The following is a 22,398-nucleotide window of genomic DNA, read 5'->3' as shown; positions in this document are numbered from 1 at the left end:
ATGTCTTATTAGTGTGTGCATGTGTGTGTTCTTAGTTGTATTGGGCTGTCATATTGCATTCATTAGCTGACATTTAGTCAATAATTGTTCCCTTTGCTGTTTATTGAATGGTTGCTGGTCTGTCTTCAACTGTTTCATTTAGTCTTAGTGTTTTTTATTCAAATGGGGATTTAAAATTAATAATTCTAATGATGCTTTTATAATCTGTTTGAAAGATTACAAGATTATTTGCTTACTCTGTGTTTGATGGAGCAAGTTTAACAAAAACATCACATCTTGGCACAGTGAAGAGAAGCAATTCCTGAATTATGTACAGGACACAGAAGAGAGCATCCTGAGTATTAGCATGACAATCCAACAGTATCTCTCAATAAAAGAAAATAAAACATCTGTATTCATCTTAAGAAAAGTTGGGTGGGGAGGAATATTGTGAGTAATAGTTTTAAAATAACTAGGCCATCCCTTTTCCTCTGCAATTCCTAATCATATCTGTAAAAAAAAGAGTTTACATGATTATAAAGGACACACGTTTAGAGACAGGTTAAATGCCCTGTTTCATTCTGTTCTTTACCTTTCTATAAGTTTCTTCAGCCTTTTCTCCTACAGTCTGTCTGTGAGATTCATTATTTTCCTTATGCCTGGCTTGGGGAATGTTCTTGGGTTGTGTACATTAGCCACAGTTCAGAGAGGTCTCTGTGGAATTATCCAAGTACTTCTGTGCACCCAGTGAGATGTTTCACTTTATTTTTTTTTAAGAGCAGTCCACCATGCCTATTACAAACCATATTTATAAATTCAAGTGTTGTCAATGATCATCAAGTGATATGGAGGCTCCAGTTTTGCGGGGAAAACGCCACCCAGGCATGTAGGCCTAATCACATGGTTCAGTGAACTGTTGATATATATATTCCTTGAGCGGTGGTTCCCCAAATATATCACTTTATTAAAGTCAAAAATCCCACTAGTGCAAAATAGATCATTGTTCATGTTCAGACTGCAGTAGAAATGGAGATTCTTCTCATTTAAACTCCACCTTTCCTTCAAGAAGACAAGTGAGATAAGCACACTAGTTTGAGAGTGGATTTAGACAGCTACAGCAGCAATTATGAATTTTGAAAGGAGGAAGTGACCTCACAGGAAGGGGTAGGGTTTTTTAAAGGAGGGTGACCTGGAATTGACATCACAAGAAGGGTGAATTTGGGGCAGTGGCCCAGCAGTGACATCACAGTGCTTAGGGATGTGACCTGGAAGTGACATTACATCCTTGCTAAGCCCTGCCCTGAAAATCTCCAGGTATTTCATGAGTTGAATCTGGCAGCCCTAGACCAAGGCAATGAAGGGCTTTGTATGTGATAGTCAATACCTTGAATTGAGAATGGTAATTGATGGGCAGCCAATGGAATGACTGAAGAATGGGACTGATACTGTGTTTTGTTATCCATCAACAATATATAACTTCTCTGAAAATGTGTGATGAATGGTAGAAATAGAGGGAGATGGAGTTGAATAACGGAATGACTAAGTAATTTGTTTTGTTTTACTTAACGGTTCAGGTCTGAAAGTTTATTCAGGTTTTTAAAGTAATAGATGATGAGGCATATATGTTTAAATAGTTCGGATGTGATGATTCTAATCTCAATACAGTTGGTTGACCTAATAAACCTTCAAGCCCTTTCCTTTCTATGAGATATCTCATTGTGCAAGCTGCTTATTCTGGGACTGTAGTTTAGATTTATCAGCTTGAGTTTAATATACAAATATTTGCTGGTGACAGTATTTCAGACATGCAGTAATTAGTCATGTTGGATTTATTATTGTTTTTATCTTTTACTGTTGCTGGAAAAAAACCTGTTTCTAAATAACAATTTTCTTTTGTAGTAATTTAACTGCCCCCAACAGCTATAGATTAATTTATCTGTATTTGAATGAATTTTAGAAAGCTACGGCAAAGAAGTCTGGAGTTTTGTGTCAGAGCATTCTCTGTATTAAAAGGAGAGTCCTTATATATATTGTTCGACATGGGTACCTTATTATATTGTTGTGAATATTATTATATTGTTGTGAATAAAAATACCTTATTATATTGTTGTGAATAAAAATATGAGCTGTATTATGAATAGCATGTCCTAATCAGAACAGATTTTATTTATTTATTTTTACCACATTTTATACAGTATTCTCTTTTGTGCAGTAGCGGAGCAGTTTGCAATAAAACATTCACTGATATTTTACCATAAAATACATCTAAAGATTAAAATAACACTGGCTAATAATACAGTAAAAATTCATAAAACATCAATAGTATAAGAGCAAATTCTTTAAAAAGAATCCAGTCAACAATTAGCAGACACAGGCGGGGGCAATTCCACAAAATTTAGCCAAAGGTCTAATGAAACAGAGCAGCCTTGCATGCCTTGCAGAACACAAGAAGATCCCAGAGAGCATGGGCCTCATGAGGGAGCTAATTCCAAAGGGCAGGAGCAACAACTGAAACCCTGGTGGAAGAGAAATGGCCAATCTGGGGGCCAGGCACTTTCAGGAAGCTCCAAGATGCTGACTGGAGGGGGTCACAGGGGGTTTACCAGGTATGAAGGCCCCACACTGTTAAGGGCTTCATAGTGATACAAAAATCTGCCTGCGTGCTCCCATTGCCAAATTGGAAACACACAGTCGGAGTCCAACAAGTTAGATGAATATCTGTTTAATGCATTGAAACAGGGAATACAGGACTGAGTGCCTTTGCACTTCAGCAATTCCAAAGCTGCCATAACCAGGAAGGGCAGAAGGTCTTATACCCCAAATGACATCACATATAGTTTTCACATTAAAGGGTCTCTAATTGGTACCAGGCAGTTAACATCATACAAGCATAATTTGACTTTAAACCTTACTATTGGTTTCTCCTTATACTGGTCATGTATTGTCAGTGATTGCGTTTGTTTATCTGTTCTCCAGGATAATGGGAACATTGCTATTTCTTCCATCTTAGACTGTATTCAGAGAAGTGGAAAGAAGCAGATGCTAAATATAGTCAAAGCATATTTGTGATCAGAGCATATATAGTTTCTTTTAATTGAAACCATAGGTTGAAAACAGTAGTAGAAGAACTCATTCAGACGCAGCAGATGCTTCTAAACAAGGAGGAGCTTGTTTTGGAACTAGAAAAAAAGATTGAAGAGTCTTCAAAGATCTGTGAAAGGAAATCGGAGTGAGTAGTAGAAAGATGTTAAATCTTGAAATTATAATATACCATAAGAACATACGAACATAAATGACGCTAATGTTGGATCAGGCCAAAGGCCCATCCAGTCCAACATTCTGTATCACACAGTGGCCAGAAATACCAGTGCCATCAGGAGGTCCACCAGTGGGGCCAGGACATTAGAAGCCCTCCCACTGTTGACCCCCCCAAGCACCAAGAAGACAGAGCATCCCTTGCCCCAGAGCCCCTATCTATACCTTGTGGGTAATAGCCACTGATGGACCTCTGCTTCATATGCTTATCTAATTCCCTTTTGAAGCCGTCCATGCTTGTAGCCACCACCACTTGCTGTGGCAGTGAATTCCATGTGTTAATCACTCTTTGGGTGAAGAAGTACTTCGTTTTATCCGTTCTAACCCGACCGCTCAGCAATTTCATTGAGTGCCCATGAGTTCTTGTATTGTGATTGGATTTAGTATGTGGATTTAGTATGTGGAATCTTTTAGAGTAGTTTATATGTAAGTGTGCCAAAATAGTGCATTTTAATTTCTTCTTCTTCTTGAAATTCTCAGACTTTTATTTGACAAGAACTGAAATAGGTATGACCTTTATGCATTTGTAATTATTGATAGCAAATAATAGTACCCCGTGTTGGATGGATATACTGGAATTAAGAGGTGCAGGTGGGTAGACCACAGAAAATAGAACCAAAATTTTCTGTGCCCCCCCCCCCCGCTTCCAAGTAAGGTCATTAAAGGTAAAATGTCTGTGTGCTTGTAATCACATCTGCTTTATGCCCATTAAAGGGAATTTGAGCAACTGCTTTCCTTAGGTGTTTTACAAGCTTGCCTTTCACAAAGGGTGAAACCAGTCCTGCACCAGAAACCTACCTGTATAGTGGTGCTTATATCACTCTTACTTTTTTTTTGTCCCTCTTGTGTCCAGTTAATTATATTCCCTTTCTCAGTGTGGTATGGACACAGAGATACTAACCCCTGTCTTCAACTCTGCTGTATGGTGTTCCTTCTGTTGCCCACTCCCCTTCCCCTACCTTTACATCTTTTATTATTGCGTACTCACTCAAGCCCCAGAGTATTCTTAGATTTCTGTCCCTGTCCCAAGGAATATATACACCCAACCTTGTAACAAATGTCCTGCTTGTAGTCTATTTCTGACAAGTATCCCTTAGGTAGAAAAATACAAAACCATCCAATATTTTTTGTGATGATTATTGGTCTACACTGTTGAAGTTTGTGTTGTTACGAATAAAGATTTTTGAGGTATTCTGTGGCAGGTATTTGTGAGAAAAATACATTAAAGATGTATTATTCTGCATAGTCTTGACAAAAATGCTGGCCAGTTCTTTTCAGAGCTAATTTTGTCCTCTTCTTTTCAGTGTTGTGCTTCTCCTCAGTCAGAAGCAGGCACTGGAAGAACTGAAGCAAACAGTTCAGCAATTAAGATGCACCGAAGTCAAGTTTGCTGCTCAGAAAGAACTTTTAGAAAAAAAAGTTCAAGAAAATGATGGGAAAGAGCCCCCACCTGTTGTAAATTATGAAGAGGATGCCAGATCAGTCTCTTCTATGGTAAATTCTATATTTATTATTCTATGGCATAATGTTGTACCATTTGCAAGGATTTGTGATTAACTCAGGATTATGTTACAGTTAGAGACACACTCAATGGTGTTTTACTCTTTTGCTGAATATTATCCCTTCTTATAAGTTGTTTGAAAATTTGTCAAAAATCATGGATGGAAGTTTGTTCTGTTATGCCCCCTAATCACAGACTGCATGGTCCTGTCTTTTGTCTGCAAGACAATAAAATGAGGCTACCCACAGACAATGTAGGGGACTCCACAGGAGCAATGAACCATACTAGTTTTTGAGTTAAAACAACATCCCCTCAAGCATGACTTGATAAGGCCTGATTATGTTCATTGCCTTTTAGCAAACATGGAATGTTGAGGGTAGTTGAGTGCCCATTAGGAGGAGGGAAAACAGAAAATAGAAAAAAAGGTGGGGGCAGAGAAGTAGAAGAAATGAGCTTTAATAAGCTCATACAAGTTTATAGTACCTGGGAAGGGGGCAAATTTGAATTGGGTGAAGGGGATGTATGCATTGGTGAAATGTGGACTGGTGGGACATTAATCCCTTAAACCCTCATCCTCTTTGCCCAGTTCCACCTCAGCTAGATAATGTAAGTTTTTAAGAATTTCTGATTTAAAGTTAAGAGTTCAGGCAGGAGGATTAATTAGGTTTGACGGGAAAATGCATCATCTGATCCTAATTACATTCCTGTCTCTAGTGACTCCAGAGTAACTAACAATGTAAAGTATATTGGAAATGGGGCTGAAAATAAGGTCAGGGTGCATGTCCTGGATAACACAAAAATGTGCTCAGGTTTGAGGCTTGATAAGTGGCTTCTCCGTCAATTAGTCCAAATCTTAACAGTCAGCGCATTAGTGAGCATTAGCTTTGATAGCTCAAAAATGTAAATTTATTCGGAGCTGGCATACCCTTGATTACTAGATGCAAGATCACAATGCACAGAAAGTGCCTGCCACCATCATTCACTGTCTGTTTGCTGCTGGCCAGGGATTGCTGGTCTACACGGGGGTTTGGTCTGTTGTTAGCATGACATTTATTTATCTTTGTAGTAGAGTGGTTGAGTAGACTATGCAAAAAAGAGTATGCTAGAGTTAACAAGGTCTTTGGATACAAAATTAATCTAAAACAGAAGGGTTACCTTTGGTTTAACCATGGATATGACCACTAGAGAAGAAATTGCTTCTATATTTTGTATTGTGGGCTACAAGCCCAATAAGAGACTTAGCATTTGGCTAATTTTATCTGTAGCAGACTTTTTTGTTATTATGTAAAACTGTGGAGTAAAACCAAAAAAGATTTATAAAGTTGATTAAAGCTATAAAATTTACTGGTTCAGGAAAATTACTAGTATCAAGGTGATGATTCTCCATTATTTATAGGAGGAGGAAGAAGAAAGAACAAGAATCATCCTTAAATGGTTCCAGAGTAGGTTAACCTTTATTGGGCTAATCTCAGAAAAAATACAGAGACCATTAGCAAGTTATATTCATTGAATTAATATCTGTAATGGGGGTAGGGCTTCAGTGGTTTTGCTAAAATAGTTAACATCTGCAGTGAGTGAGAAATCCCAAGTCTTCTTTCATACCAGGAAGAATGGTAATGTGTTGTGTGAAAAAATATTTTCAGTGGGAAATTTTTGACTCCATATATGTAAATATAATCTGTTTATCTATAACTGTCAGGCTGTTGTGTTGCAGATCAATCATGTGAGATGGGCTAAATGTGGGATATGAAGCATGGACAAACTCCAGTGCTTGTACATAGTCCAGGCCTGTACATGTATTTCTGTTCCCAACATATAAATATTTAAATCTGAATCAGAAAATCTGCTAGAAAATTTCCCATGAAAGAAAATTGCTGTTTAACTCTGTTGTGCTCACTCATGATTGCATGGGAAAATGAAATTTCAGGATTCTTATGAAAATAATTGTTTTTACCTTTCATTCTTCTCCTTAGAAATGGGATTACATTTTTAAATTGCAAGCTGAAGAGAAATTGTTTTAATTCCAAGATGTAAATTTAGAATATAGTGATAATTGCATTTTTAACTTGTAGCCTTTCCAAGAAGAATCTCCATGTTGATAAACTTCTCTCCTACTCATTTGCATGTTTCAGCTAATCCACATACTGAATATCAGTGATTCTAAAGAATAGCAGTAAAGAGAAATTTTTAATTGCAGTTGTTTTAAAACATTTGTGTAAGCATTTTTGTATAAGTGACTCCAAAGTGAGATCTTTAAAATGGTTGTGATGGAAGTGGAAACTGGAAATAGTAATCTCCATTTTGATATGGTGACTGTTTTTTAAGAATACTCGTCTGATTTTACCTCATGATTGAATACAGTATTTATTTACTGTTGCAAATAAATTGGAAACTGTCAAATGTATATTTCAAAAGGAGTAAAAATAGCCCAGGTAACTGAGAAGTCTTTGCTGAAGTTAAATGAAAAGGTATCTAAGGATATGGAAGAAAATAAGATGTTTTTTTAATCTCACTAGAACATTTAGTGAGACAGTAATATATAATCTCTTTGACCAAGTTGGCTGGGGCTCCTTCTGTTTTCATGGTTCATAGATAAGGGAGTTAGGCTGAGATGATGTTTCTGTTTATCTTTTTCACTTTGAGTTTGGTAAAAGTAAGTTCCGGGACTTTTCCCACCAAGAGGTTGGTTGCAGTAACTCTCTTCCACTAAGTGAGAAGCCTTCCTTTTGCAGAAGGAGTTTTACCTGGATAGCTCAGGCTAGACTGATCTTGTTGTATCTTGGAAGCTAAGCAGGGTCAGCCTGGTTAGCGTTTCATTGGAAGATCACTGAGGAAAACCAGGGTCAGTGTGCAAAGGCAAGCAACAGCAAACCACCTCTGAATGTTTCTTGCCTTGAAAACAATGGAGAGTGGCCATATCAGCTGTGAACCCACAGCAAAAACAACAACAACTGAGGTGCTTCTCTCAGAGGCTGGCTTATACCATACAGAAGGGAATGATTGTATTCAACTCATTATTTGTTCTCTTCCTTGTCCAGTTCTCCTACAATGTCCAGTTCTCCTACAACACCAGTTCTTAGAACGTAAGAAGAGCCATGCTGTATCAGGCCAGTAGTCCAACTTCCTCAGCGTTTGGTCCCACACAATGACTAAACAATTGCCATAGAGGGTAAATAGAGCATAGAAGCCAAGCCCTTTCCCACCTTCTAACAGAGGTATTCAGATGTCTATTGCCCTGAAGACAGGAGGCTATCACTACATCTACTGGCAATGAACCACAGTGTATCTTCTCACTGAGTAAAGAAGTGTTTCCTTTCATCTATCCTGGACCTATTCACCTGAGTACTAGTATTATGGGAGAGAGGGGAAAAACCTCTCTGTCCACTTTTCCTACCCTATACATAACTGTATAAACCCAGATTCTTCAGCCTTTTCTCATAGGAAAGGTGCTCCAGCCCCTTAATCATCTTGGCTGGCTTCTTCTGTATTTTTTCCAGCTCTGTGGTACGTTTTTTGAGACACAGCAAGCAAAACTGTTCACAGTACTGCAAACAAGGTTGCACCATAGATCTATGCAGGGGCACTATAATACCGTCATTTCTATTTTCAATTCCTTTCCTAATCACGGAGTTTCCTTTTTTGCCATCACTGCACACTGAGTCAAGCCATCCAATACCAAAATCTTTCAGTCTTGGTTTCATTATATATTTGAAACTAGGTTTTTTGTTCTAATTTGCATCACCTTATATTTACCAGCACTGCATAATCTGTGTCAATACAGGTTTCAGTAATTCGTATCAAACTATCTGTGCAAGAAAGGCATATGGCATTTTCCTGCATTCTCGATTCCTGTAGCACTTTCTGAATCCTGGGAAGGTTATTTATTTTCTATATTAGAAGCCTACTGAAACCCTACATTGTATATTTTAGACATGCTAATTTAAATTTAAACATTACCATGTTAATATAACTGTGAAAGTAAAACTACAATTCTAATAAATGGAACTTATAAGATGCATAAAATTTGGACTAATATGCCAGTAGGTGGAGCTCACTGCTAGGTAAAATGGGGTGATTTAAAGAAGAATTGTGATTAAATTCACATGGTCTTTGAATATTTATGGATAACGTTAGTCCTTACCTACTGATGAAATGTACCCCCTTTTGGGGATGGCTATAGACTGACCAGCATCTTTACAGTAGTTCTTAGTTCTGAAAGTAATTTTTACTTAAGTCATTTAAGTAGGGCTTATGATGCATCTTTTACATTGAGAACTGTGTAGCGACAGACAATACAGACACAAATTTCACTCATAGACTTTATTTTTAAAAACCCTAATATACAATAAACTTTCATATAAATGATATTTCTTTATTTTATTTTTTGTATTAGAATATATATCTTTCTTTTCCATCATAGGAACTGATCTGAAGATGGGTTACACAAAACCAAAACAATAATATCAAATTAAAATAAGCTACCAGTCAAAAAGGCAGTTCCTCCAGTTTCTGTGTCAGCACCATTTAATGGCACATTTATCATTATGACTGTCACTACAGTTTATTAGTTCAGCCAGCAAAGTCCTCTTAAAGGAGACTGTCTTGTGCAAGCAGTAAAAAAAATATCATTGAGTGGGCTAGAGGGGACTTCATTTAGATATTATGATTCCAGATGATCTAGGGTTTTAAGTGTTACAACCAACCATTGGAATTAAGCCCAAGAGCTACCTAGCAACCAGTGCACATGAAACAAAAAAGGGATAAGGTGCTTCTAGTAGCTTTCCCTTCCTAACAGGTAGTTACATTCTGGAACAGTTGTGGTTTCTGTTCACAGACAGCCTCACGTATAATACTGCAGCAGTACAATCTGGACTAGGGATGGGCATGAACCGGCTCACGACCCAAAATTCGGCATGAACTTGGGCTGGTTCAGAGCTTGGGAACTGATGTTTGGGGAAGGCGCCTTCCCTAAATGTTTACCTTACTTTTGGCTGATTTGGTTCAGCTGTTTGGGGGCCAACCAATTAACCCTTCGGTTTTGCTCCCTCCCCTTGCTCCGTCCCCCCCTCCCTATGGCCAGGATAAAGGGGGAAAGGAAGTTTTTTCTAGGGTTGCCAATCATCAGTTGGGGGCAGAGGATCCCCTGGTTTTGGAGCCCCTGCTCCTGCTTCAGGGCTATCAGAAAGCAGGGAATAGCTGCTATTCGCTCCATTATACCTTATGGAGACGGGTCCCCATGGGGTATAATGGAGAATCAATCTGTGGGTATCTGGGGCTCTGGGGAGGCTGTTTGTTGAGTTAGAGGCACCAAATTTTCAGCATAGCTGCTGGTGCCTTTCCTCAACCCCCCACCCCCATTGTTTCAAAAGGTCCTTTCCCAGGCGATTCCCCCCATGGCTGGGAGAAAGGTAGAAGGGAAGTCCCTTCCAGGGTGGTGCTCACCCCCTTTCTCTCAGCCACCCAAGCTGCAGCCTGGAGAAAAGGGAAACCAAACTTGCCTGACTGATTTGATTCATTTGGGGGCTGTTTGGGACCATTCAGTTCGGGATTCAGTTCGTGGGCCAGTCTAAACAGCCCTTTTTAGGTTCGTGCCCATCCCTAATCTGGACATGTGTAACTATGGCTAGGTTTCTCCTGTCTAGGAAGGGATGCAACTAGCAAAGCAGCTGACAGGCACTCATGGTTACAGGTGCCACCTGGCCAGCCAGGAGTAGCAGTGGATACAGGGGAGTTACAAACCCATTACAATATAGCACCTACTTGCTTTTCAGTAATTTTTCTGGCAACGAACACCTCTTTTGTGTGCTGATTCTCCAGGATTGCTCCAGGCAGTTCACAACTAAAACAAACAAACAAAACCAAAACCAGTTAAGACAATAAAACAAGTAATTAGAATCAGCAGAATTAATACATAAAAAATAGATCCATAAAAACATGTCAGTAAAAATAAGTCGAGCCTATTGAAAGAGCCAGAGCATAAAAGCTTATAGCACAAACAGAACGGTCTAATATTATATTAACAGAACAGGCCTTAGTCTCGGAGAGGATTATAAAATCAAGTGAGTCTTTGGAGAGGTGGCATAATTTGTCAAAATAAATAAAATGATTAAAATTAAACGCCTCGGATATAAGTCTGGCTAAAGAGCTGTTTTGGCTTGGCTCCTAAAAGAGAGGAAACCCTGCTTCTAGTTGCCATCTGCCTTACCTCTGCAGGTGGGGGCACAGAGAGCAGGGCTTGAGAAGAGGATCTTAACTGGCAGACTGGACAGTGTGGGAGGAGGAAATCCTTCAGCTACCCTGGCCTCAGGCTTACCCTGATAAGTAAGAACTAGCACTTTGAATTATGACCAAAGACAGATTGGCAGCCAGTGAAGATCTTTTGGGACAGTCCCCCAGCAGTTCCCCAGCAACACCTTCTGGAATTGGTCAGCTGAGTAAGAATGAATCCACCAAAGCACAGTGTGCCCATGTCCACCAGCCTCTCCAGAAGGATACCATGGTCAGTACTATGAAAAGCTGCTGACAGGTCCAGAAAAATCAACAGGTACACATACTTCCATTTTCTCTCCCAGTCTACGTCATCCGTCAGGGTGACACCCCAAACCTGTCCCTTTATCTGGATTGAAATGGGTCTGGATAAACAGCTGCAAGACTGACGGAAACTGGTTTGCTCCCATCTGATCAGTCACTATCACTGAATACCTTTTCATAACTCTTACTCTCACCAAAATCAGATGGAGATTTCTTCCCATGTGAAACCTGTGTTCTTCCCATGAGCTTTTGGGGAGTCTCTTGAATTAGGTAGATACAGCACCATATCTGGAATGAGCACTGGTCCATTCCAGAACATTCCAGAATGGGCTTCCACTGGAAATATGGGCCACCCCGTTCTGCTCTACTATTAAGGGTGGCTGTAAAACCTATGTATAATAGAGCCTTTGAGACATAGGTTACTAGGATACAGATCTCTTCTGCAAATTGATCCCAACGTAGTTCATAAGGATAGATTAGCATTCTTCTTGTCTACCAGGCACCTAGTTCCCCAGTGGGGCACCCTCTGTGAGTTGGCAGAGGTACTGTTGGAGACTCCTAGACCGATCATTCTGGGGAGAATTCAATGTTTATTCTGACAATACCTTGTCAAAACCAGCCCAGGATGTTATGCCTTCTTTGATTCCCAAATCGTGACTGTCCCAACACATGCAAGAGGTCCCTCCCTGGACTTAATCTTTTGCACTGAGCCTCTGAGGGAACATTTGGTTTCAAGGCTGGAGATTCTGACCACTACCTACTTTAGAGAGCCAGTTTGGTGTAGTGGTTAGGAGTGCGGGCTCTAATTTGTGAGAATTGGGTTTGATTCCCCACTTCCCTGTTGCTAGTGTGACCTTGGGTCAGTTACAAGTTCTTTCAGAGCTGTTCTCTTATGAGCAGTCCTCAAAAGAACTCTCTCAGCCACACCTACCTCACAGGGTGTCTGTTGTGGGGAGAGGGAGGGAAGAAGATTGTAAGCCGCTCTTGAGACTCCTTTGGATAGTGAAAGGCAGGGTATAAATCCAATCTCCTCCTCTCTGTTATGCCAACTTCTCCAGGAAATTCCTGGAGACCCAATCCAAGTTATCTACCAAGGAAATTGGGTGGTTGTGGCTGTGCGTAAGTTCTATACCAGTCTATACAGAGGTCAGATGGCCAATGAGACGCTCGCTATATCCCAGGAAGTGAGACAACACGCTAGGATTAAGAATAAATGTTGTCTTTACTAAAGGTTTCTGCAGTCATACAAAATCAGAATCACACACACAGTTATACAAGCTCCTTAGTTACAATAGTACATCAGAACAATTACAGCATAGAAAATAACAAAAGCATCAAAATGGGGATGACACAATGGGGCACGGCTATACTCATCTGAGGTCCAGCTGAGGAAGAACTCCCCTCCTTGGAACGCTGGGCAGCCGAAAGCAGCAGCTTGTGAACTCCAAGGCACACAGGTAGGACCAGCCAAACCACGTGTGAGCTCTCTGGGTCGCGACTCCCGGAGAACTTAAGTAGTAGAGTCACTTGTAGCACCTTAGTGCACTGCTATGGGGAAGGTGGGTTAACCAGAGAGACAAAGGAGAGTTTCTCCTTAAATAAACTCTTTTTGGGGCATGTGCTATCCAGCCATAAACTATCAAACCCGTCCTCTAAACTATCACTACTGGATGAAGAGGGGGTGACGAGGGGATGACGAAGGGGATGACGCTCTCCTAAGGGGTGGTGGCAATATGCAGATCCTACTCCTACATCAAAGGTGCCTTTTGGCAAGGTGTGAATCTTCCGTTCCCATGGACACCTCTTGATTTGCAGATCTGGTTCCTGCTCCAAAGCCATAAACGCTATTGTCTTTAGATCTCCAAACCAGATTAAGGGAGTAGGGTCACTTGCACGGCAGCCCCAGGCCAGCCTATCTCTAGGCAAGCATGAGATGCAGAACAAAGCAACACAACCAAACAGCAGTCCCTGAATACACATTGCATAGACACACATAGACAGCATCACCACTATACAGAAATACAAACATAAGTTCATATAGTTACATCCCCCCCTAGGTGAATGTGGCCCAGACACCTCACATGAGAGCTGGCCTAGTTAAAATATTCCATCCTTGGAAGCTCACGAGTACTACTGGATTCCAGAACAGTCTGGGGGTTTTTAGGATTCCAGACTTTTCTTCTGTTGAGGCTGCAGTGGAAATGAGGAATTTGAAGCTCCTTGAAGCTATTGACAAGTTTGCCCCTCGCCAACTTCTCTGACGCATGGGATGAAACCCACTCCCCCGGTTTATCACAGAGCTGGGTGACCTGAAAACGGGTGGGAGATGTCTAGAACAGCACTGGCAGAGAACTTGTACTGAATCTGACATATCATGCTATAGAGCGCATTGTAAGACCTGTGAAGCTGCACTGGCAGTGGCAGTGAAAGGTAACTTCTCTACTATTGTTGCATTAACTAGTTCACGTTCATCCCATTTGATCAAGGTAGGTCAGCGTTTGCTGATGCCTAAATCTGAGCCTCTAATGTCCCAAGAACAGACAATTAGCTGTGATTTTCTGTGATCTGGATGTCAGTTACAACATAGGTACACCAGGAAAAAGGCCTAATACAGCCCCTGGGCTACTTACGAATTATTGATGTAGGACTCTGTGGAGTAGCCTTGAAGTGGCTTACTTCATTCCTCCAGTATCAGGGACAGAGAGTGGTGCTTGGAGAGGGTGTCACCTCAACATTCTTTGGTTTGTGGGGCCCCCAAGGGGTGTCCTCTCTCCTACATTGTTTAACATCTGTATACACCCGCTTGCCCAGCTGGTGTGGAGTTTTGGGCTGTGTTGTCACCAGTATGCTGATGACACCCAGCTGTGTCTATTGATGGGCTGCAGGATTGGAGGCTGTGGCTGGATGGTTGAGGTAGAGCTGGTTGAGCCCGAATCCATCAAAGATGGAGGTCCTTTGGGTGGGGGGGGGAATCTGAGGTTGGGGTGCCAACTCCTAGCTCTGGATGGCATGCCACTAACATCAGCACTAACTGTCAAGAGCCTGGGCTCCCGTATCTGTGGAGGCCCAGGTAGTGAATGTTGCCAGGCTGATGTTCTTCCAACTGCACCAGATCAAGCAACTAGCTCCCTTCCTCTCTAGCCCTGACTTTGCCACAGTGATCCATGCAATGGTCACCTAAAGGTTGGATTACTGCAACTCGCTCTACGTAGGGCTGCCCTTGAAGCTGACCCAGAAACTACAGATTGCCCAGAATGCAGTGGCGAGGGTACTTGCAGATACCCCAATGTCAACACACATTCAACCTGTGCTTCTCTAGCTGCACTGGCTGCAAATTGAGTACCAGATCCACTTCAAGGTTCTGGTTGTGACCTTTAAGGCCCTTAGTGGTCTGGGATCAGCATACCTGCAGGACCGCCTCTCCCAGTATGTCCCCCAAAGAGCCTTGCACTCAGAAGATCAAAACCTGCTGGTGGTTCCTGGCCCAAAATATTTCCGGCTGTCCCCAATTAGAGCCAGGGCCTTTTTGGCTCTGGCCTGGTGGAACTCTCTACCTGGTGACATCCATGCCCTGTAAGGTATGTAAAACAGAGATGTTCCGCCAGGCCTGTGGTTGAGGACAGCAATGGCTTGCACTGTGGCTCTCATCATGGCCTCCTCCATTACCAGTCCCTGATCCGCCAGAAGGAGGGAGAGAAGGGCAATTTTATGCCATTGTTAAGTCCAGTTTTGTTTTTGTTTTTTTGGAAACTGAAATTAAATTATTTTGTTTATTTCAACCTGTTTTGTACCACCCTGAGCCCTTTGAAGAAGGGCGGTCTATAAATTTAATGTGTCATCACCACCACTACCATCACCCAGTTTCCATGATGGATGTGAACAAGATCCTAGGATCTGTGAGGGTGACTACTTGTATCCTGGATACTTGCCCATCCTGGCTGCTAAAATCATGCAAGGACCACTTCAACAAATCCTTAGCATCTATTATAAACAAGTCACTAACTCAGAGCTCCTTCCCAGGGCCCCTGAAAGAGGCAATTTGTCCTTTACTTAAAAAACCATCCTTGCAGAAAATGATGTGGCCAGTTATCACCTGGTTTCTAATCTACCCTTTCTGAGAAAAATGATTGAAGACTCCATAGTGAACCAACTCCAAGTCTTCTTGGATAACACATCTGCCCTAGATCTTTTTCAGTCTGGCTTCAGGCCAATTTATGGGACAAAGACAGCTCTGCTAGTTTTAGCTGATGACCTCCATCTGAGTGTAGACAAAGGCCAAGCTTCTCTGTTGCTTGTGTTGGATTTATCTGCAGCTTTGATACAGAAGATCATGCCATCTTGGTTTGAGGCACCTGGAGGCAGAAGTAGGTATCAGGGAATGTGTGTTGAATTGGTTCAAATCATTCCTCATCAGTTGGACTCAGAGGGTTGCTATTGGAAACCAGTTGTTATTGGTGTGGGACTTATCTTGTGGGGTCCCACAGGGAAGTTCTATCCCCCATGCTTTTCAATCTCTATGTAAAGCCTTTAGGATGAATAATTTGTAGTTTTGGGGATGATTGTGAGCAATATGCCGAGGGTACTCAGGTCTATATATTTTATTTTATTTACATCATTTATAGTCTGCTTTTCTCACTTGGACTCAAGAGTGAGTCAGTACAGTCGACAGGATGAGGTATTCAGTAAACTGTACAATACGAATTAGGCTATAGAACCAATCAGAAATGTAAAAACAGAACTGAAACCAAGCTTAAGACTTAACATATGACACATTCAATTCCATAGTAGGATCTTAATTTCAGTAAACTAAACACAGTAGTATAGACCACAGTTCCTGATCATTTATCTAAGAAACTTTGTGAATCATTTAGAACAGTGGAACTCTGTGGAAAAGATCTGAATAATTCAGTTTTGCATAGTTTCTGGAAAGCCAGGAGAATGGGAGTCTTCCTGACCTTCTCAGGTGGGCCATTCCATAAGGTGGGGGCTACAACGGAGAAGGCACATATACAGGCAGTTGTTTATTTTTTCCCATTTGCAAATTGGCTCCTACAGAAGACCTTGCTCAGATGTGCTGTCATGGCGGTGCAGAGCTGAAGAGGTGGACTTGCAAATATGAAGGTCCAAGCCCATAATAGATCTTTACACAAATCTTGATGCAGTATAAGTCCTGAATCACTGCCTGGCCATGGTAATTAACTGGCTAAAAGTGAACAAATTGAAACTAAACCCTGAAAAATGGAAGTGACGTGCGACGTTGCCCACGTTGGGGGCATGGCCCCAATCATCAGGGGAAAAACCATAGAGTTTTCCCTCTGGTGATCCGGGCCACGCCCCCAACGTGGGCGACATGGTTGTGTCACCTCCGGTGACGCAGCCACGCTGCTCTTTGGGGGGCGGAGTTCCCCCCAGGGCCCGATTCCGGGGTGGCGGAAATCGGGGCTCCAAAGTGGGGGGTTCCCCGCCCCCACTTGGCAGCCCTAATCGGTTATTTAGTGTCCCATTTTGTTGATTGTACTGACTCACTATGTGTAATCCACCTTCAGTCCCTATGAGAATGGTGGAGTATAAATAATGTAAATAAATAATAAATAAAAGGCTGTGATGTTCCTGCCTGGGATGTGCTCAGCGCTTTACTGACCAGTCATCTGGTTTGTAGCAGCCCAAAACTCCCTGTCTGTTCCATTTAAAACCCTCTGGTTTTTTAAATCTCTATGAAGGAAGTGGGCACCAGGAAATGCATCAGTGGATCCCCTGGGCCTCACAGTGGTGATTGGTGTTATAGAATGCAGTTGGCATTACTCTTAAGGAGGAGTATGCATTTCAGAATGGGAAACTTTAATTTAAAATCAGTGGTCAACATAAGAAGCTGGTGAAAGTGGGCTTTTCCTGCCTTGCCTTTCCCTCAGCAGTAACGTATGAGCCCTATATGGCCAGGGTCTGACTTACCTGAGGGACCACCTTTCTCCATATGTTCCCCCAAGGGCACTACAGTCAGGGGGGCAACATCTGTTGGTTATCCCAGCCCCCAAGGTAGTTAAATATGCTGCAACCAGGGCCAGGGCTTTTTCGGTGGCGGCCCCTACCTGGTGGAACGAGCTTCCGGAGGCGATCAGGGCCCTGCAGGACCTTATGCAGTTCCGCAGGGCCTGTAAGACGGAGGTCTTCCGCCAGGCTTTCGAGTAGGGGCTGCCACCGCCATTGTACCACCACCGTATTAACATCATGAGGCGCACTGGCCCTGGTATGGGGATGACAGTTATAGTGTAACATCAATTGAGCAGAGACAATTGTGTTTACTCGGAGTGTGTTATTGTTATTGGCATTCTATTATGGAATTGATATGATCTGTTGAGCACCGACTTTGAACTGTTTTATAGGTAATGATTGTTTATTGTTTTATGTATGGCATTTGCCTCTATGTTTTATATATATAATGGCAACGCTGACCTGCATGGGTAAGAAGCTGCACAACAGCTGCACTGAGGAAGGAAGTCATGTTTCTGTGCCTTTGAGAGGTGATGTCAGTTGCTTTTCTCTCAGTGCAGCCGCTGGTCTTATGTGACATTTCATCCATACAGGTCCCCCAGTGTCACATTTGTGGGGCTCACACACAGCTGCTGAGGGAAGGGGTAGGTGGGAAAAGTCTGATATGCCAGCCCCTGGCACCGCATAGAATTCAGACAAATGAGAAAAATAACTGTTTTTCTTAATGAGAAAATGCCATTCATTTGTGTGTGCATGTGTTAAATCAATCCGTAGGTAAAGGTAAAGGTTCCCTTGCTCGAAAGCCAGTTGAATCCGACTCTAGGGTTGCTCATCTCCGTTTCCAAGCCGAGGAGCCAGCGCTGTCCGAAGACATTTCCGTGGTCATGTGGCCGGCATGATGAAACACCATGGCGCACGGAACGCTGTTACCTTCCCACTGAAGTGATACCTATTTATCTACTTGCAATTTCTTGCTTTCGAACTGCTAGGTTGGCAGGAGCTGGAACTAGAGATGGGAGCTCACGCCGTCATGCGGCACACTCGGGTCTCGAACTGCTGAACTACCGACCTTCCACAGCCTGCAGTTCAGCGTCTTTACTGCTTGAGCCACATACTACCATATAATACTTAACCATTGTTATGCCTGCATTAGGCCAACATGTGATTTGAGACATTATTTTGAGACTTGCTTTTTGCTCTTATATTACCTGTGTGGTCTTCCATGACCTGCTTTCTCTCTATCTTTCAGCAAAGTCTTAGCATTTGTTACTTTTAAATTGCTCAGTAACAACAATAAAGTCTTGGATGTTCCCTCTAAGCTATGGAGCCCTGTGAGCAAAAATTCTACTTTGTGAGCTATTGGCATTAAAGTTGTGAGCAGGAGATTTGGCTGCTGCATAGATTAGTTTGTTCTGGAGCCATCCTTCCTGAGCTAAGACAAAAATGTGTGAGCCAGAGGCTAAAAAACTGTGAGCTAGCTCACACTAACTGAGCTTAGAGGGAACACTGCTTGGAATCCTTGACACTGCTGACTATGGATGCATATTCTGCATACTGAGTTCTGTGCATTATGTGTTTCATCACAGGGGAAGGCATGCCAGTGTTCTAAGCCTCTCCAGCTGCAGAATTCTCATATTCAAAGTAACACACAGGAAAACTGTCAGCTCTTGGACATTCTGTCTCCTCAGTAACTAGGAGCCAAAGAGTGACGGCTGAAACAACTGGCTGAATACTAGCTTGTTTGGTTAGCACAATGGGAACATTTCAGTGGTTCCTTAAATGTTATCAAGTCCTTGTAATTCAGAATGGAATTAAATAGTTGCTAACTAGTATTGCAGAAAGAGCTGAGGAGAACCCTGTAAATAAGTAGAGCATATGACTGCAACTCCCTTGAAATATTTAAGGAGCAAAACGTAGTCTGGTAAGCCATCATAAGGGTTCAGAGGTGATCTGAACAGCTGCTCTTCCAGTATTTTTAGGGGTTTGGACTTGGAAAGTGAAACAGTCCTGGTGAAGTTATGCTGAAGGTACTATGTTGGGTTTAAAATTGTTTTGGGATTCCAGATTTCTGATGCACAGTTAGCTATTCTCTAGTATTAGGGCCAGTTTTTTAAGTTGTGGTGGCTGAACTATAAGTATATTTTTGGCTCATTACTGGAATTCATCATGGACCAAAAATGCAGCAAATGTCTGATACTTCCTGCAGTTGCTGGGAGCAAAATGTGTACTCCGTGTATAAATGAAGAGTCTACAGCTCCTTCTAAATCCTTGTCAGTTCCTTCTAAATCACTTTCTGTTCCTTCTAAAACTTCATCAGCTCCTAAACCCCTTGCATCTTCTCTCCAGTCACAGGAGAAACCGCCCACAAAAGTTAAGGTAAGAGATGAATTCTCTATTGGTGTGCCATTAGGAAGTGATTTACATCATCAATAATTTATGTTAAATCTTGGGAAACTGCAATTTTTTTCCTGTTTTCTTGTGAAACCAAGCCTGCTGCTAATGATTTCATGCTCTATTGTTAAGTAGTGGCACAGGATAGAATTGGGTTTCAGATATCCTGGTGATGTAAGCTGTCCATGTTTGAGTCCTGTGTTGAGTCAAAAGAAAAACAATCGCTTCTAAAAGAACTCTCTGGTGAGGCCCTTATGGGGCATTCGATACAAGGAGCTTCTTTTTGGGAAGGAAGATGTTAGGATAATGGAGACACCTTGCATCAATAATGAGGCCCTTGGAGCAACTTGTCCCCAAACTCTAGCATAGGACTGATCACTTGCCCACCAGATATGTTTTAACTGACTTCTGTGTTGATATCGCAAGTAACAATTAATAACAATTATTGGTTTGTATCTCTTTTGATTTAAGTGCAGGCATATTTCACTGCAAGGGCTCCTTTTGTTGCAATTTGCACTTCTAACAGTAATACTTTTTTGTGTATTAGTACAAAATGCACATGACGGAGTGAGCTCCCGTCTCTAGTTCTAGCTCCTGCCAACCTAGCAGTTCGAAAGCAAGAAATTGCAAGTAGATAAATAGGTACCACTTCAGTGGGAAGGTAACAGCGTTCCATGCGCCTTGGTGTTTAGTCATGCCGGCCACATGACCACGGAATCGGCTTGGAAACGGAGATGAGCACCGCAACCCTAGAGTCGGATTCGACTGGCTTTCGAGCAAGGGAGCCTTTACCTTTACCTTTACAAAATTAAAGGTTATTTTCAATCACATAAATGCTGGAAAAAATATGTTGGAAAAGTCTGTAATTTCCCAGTTTGGGATAATTTTTGTGCAAACATTAGTGCTACAGTAACTGATGTCCTGAGGTAGTTTCTCTCTGTGTGTGTGCATGTTATAATTTTATATTGATTATAAATACACAGATAACAGTTTATATATCAATAGAATCATATACATTATCAATCACTTTCTTAATCCATTTACACTGAACACATATTACACAATATTACACATTTCTTTGTTACAAATTTCATTATCTGCATAGCATAACAAAGGAATTCAGTTAACCTTCCACCATTTAATTTCTTTAATTTTTAACGCAGTCATTCTCACCACTTTTACTACATCCTATAACTACTTTAAGCAAGCTACCTTTCTCCCCCCATCCCCCTGGGGGGAGATTTTTATTGTTTTTTTGTTACACACTACAAAACTACAACAGAAACTATAAGGAAGGGAACTACATCTAGGGGATGAAGAAAAAGACCCACAACTAACTAAAAACCCAAGAGTAGGAGATCATACATCAGCTTGACACCATGCTATTTTTAAAAAGCTACTCATAGTACATTGAATTTAGTCGGTTATGCTAGATTAATTATCACTTAACTATCCCTTTTAACTGTTTAAAGAAATTCCCAGAGCATCCCCAAGTTATTTCACATTTCTTCAGGCACAAATCAGAGTCCTTCAGCCCTTATTTATTCTTATATTTTCTAATCCTCAGTTTATAAGAGCTTTTGGGGGCAGCCGCCCCCTTTTCAGAGAGGGAGTCCTCATCCAAAGACCCCGAGCCCAACTCGCCATCAGATTTGCTTTCTTTTTCCTTCTCTTTGCCCTCTTCTAGTTCCCCAAGCTGTGTCCGCAGAAATTAACGTGCTTTAAAAACAGAGTAAATCTTTTCTTTTTTATCGTTAATCTTGAAAGTGATGCCTTCTGGGATTAACCACCTATAACTGATGCCATTTGTTTTTAAGAAAAGGGTTAATTCTTTATAGTTCTTTCTCTTCTGTCTTATATCAGATGGGATATCTTTTACAATCCTGATATTATTGCCTCCAATTTTCAAGGGTGTTCCTGAATTTGCTTTCAAAATAGCATCTCTCACGTGTCTCTTCGAGAATCTGACCACTATTTCCCCAGGCAGATTATTTTTCTTGATATACGATGAATAAGATCTGTAGATCACATCCCCCTTGCTGCAAAGGTATTCTGCTGTTAAATCTGTCATTGGGGCTATTGCTTCACTCAGCCGCTGCTTCAGATTCTTTCCTACATTTTCCTGGACCCCTTGGAACCGTAGGACCAAATTTGCTTTATCCATTTGTAGCTGTAAAAGCTTTGACTCTTCTGTAACTTACTTCATTTCCAGCTTTTGCACCTTTTTCTTAACTTTTTTAGTAGTGACGTTCATTTCATTCACCTTCTCTCCCATTTGCTCTGTTGCTTTTAAGGCTTGTGTCAGTTGAATCTGCTGCTCTACCACACTCTGCCCAGTTACTGACAGTTGTTGTTTAATGCCAGTGTTCTCATCCAGCAGGGGGCGCAGGGAGTCAGCCAAAAGTTTTGAGAGCTCAGTGACCTCCTCCATTCGAGGACTGGCCCCTACTTTCATTTTCAACTGCTTCTCTTTCTCCGGTTTCTTCCCGGCCATCTTTTTGGATTTGTTTACTTTTCAAGAAAGTTGCTAAAGTCTCTGTTATTTGGCCAAACACTTTTCTGTGCTCTGGTAAGTCTCTTAAAACAGTTTTAATTGCTTATTTCTCTGCTTCCCCCTCTTTCCTTCTGTGTTTCGTCTATGCGTTTGGGAGGAATTCCTCCTCCGCTCGCTTTCCCGTCACTCTTTGGGGGGG

General features: G+C 41.6%; 1 protein-coding gene across 1 annotated transcript in view; it reads left to right on the top strand.

Annotated features, from left to right (window-relative positions):
• FER (fer (fps/fes related) tyrosine kinase) overlaps window positions 1-22,398 on the top strand; it is a 203,354-nt gene that overhangs the window by 27,491 nt on the left and 153,465 nt on the right. Inside the window, exons 7-8 of the mRNA XM_015423161.1 lie at window positions 3,086-3,208; window positions 4,599-4,788. Of these exons, the coding sequence (XP_015278647.1) occupies window positions 3,086-3,208; window positions 4,599-4,788 (313 nt within the window). The remainder of the gene's footprint in view (window positions 1-3,085; window positions 3,209-4,598; window positions 4,789-22,398) is intronic.

The sequence above is a fragment of the Gekko japonicus genome, unplaced genomic scaffold (genome assembly GCF_001447785.1).
Source record: "Gekko japonicus isolate JY-2015 unplaced genomic scaffold, Gekko_japonicus_V1.1 scaffold621, whole genome shotgun sequence".
NCBI lineage: Eukaryota > Metazoa > Chordata > Lepidosauria > Squamata > Gekkonidae > Gekko > Gekko japonicus.
The sequence above is the reverse complement of the archived record's forward strand: the minus strand, read 5'-3'. Positions and strand labels throughout refer to the sequence as shown.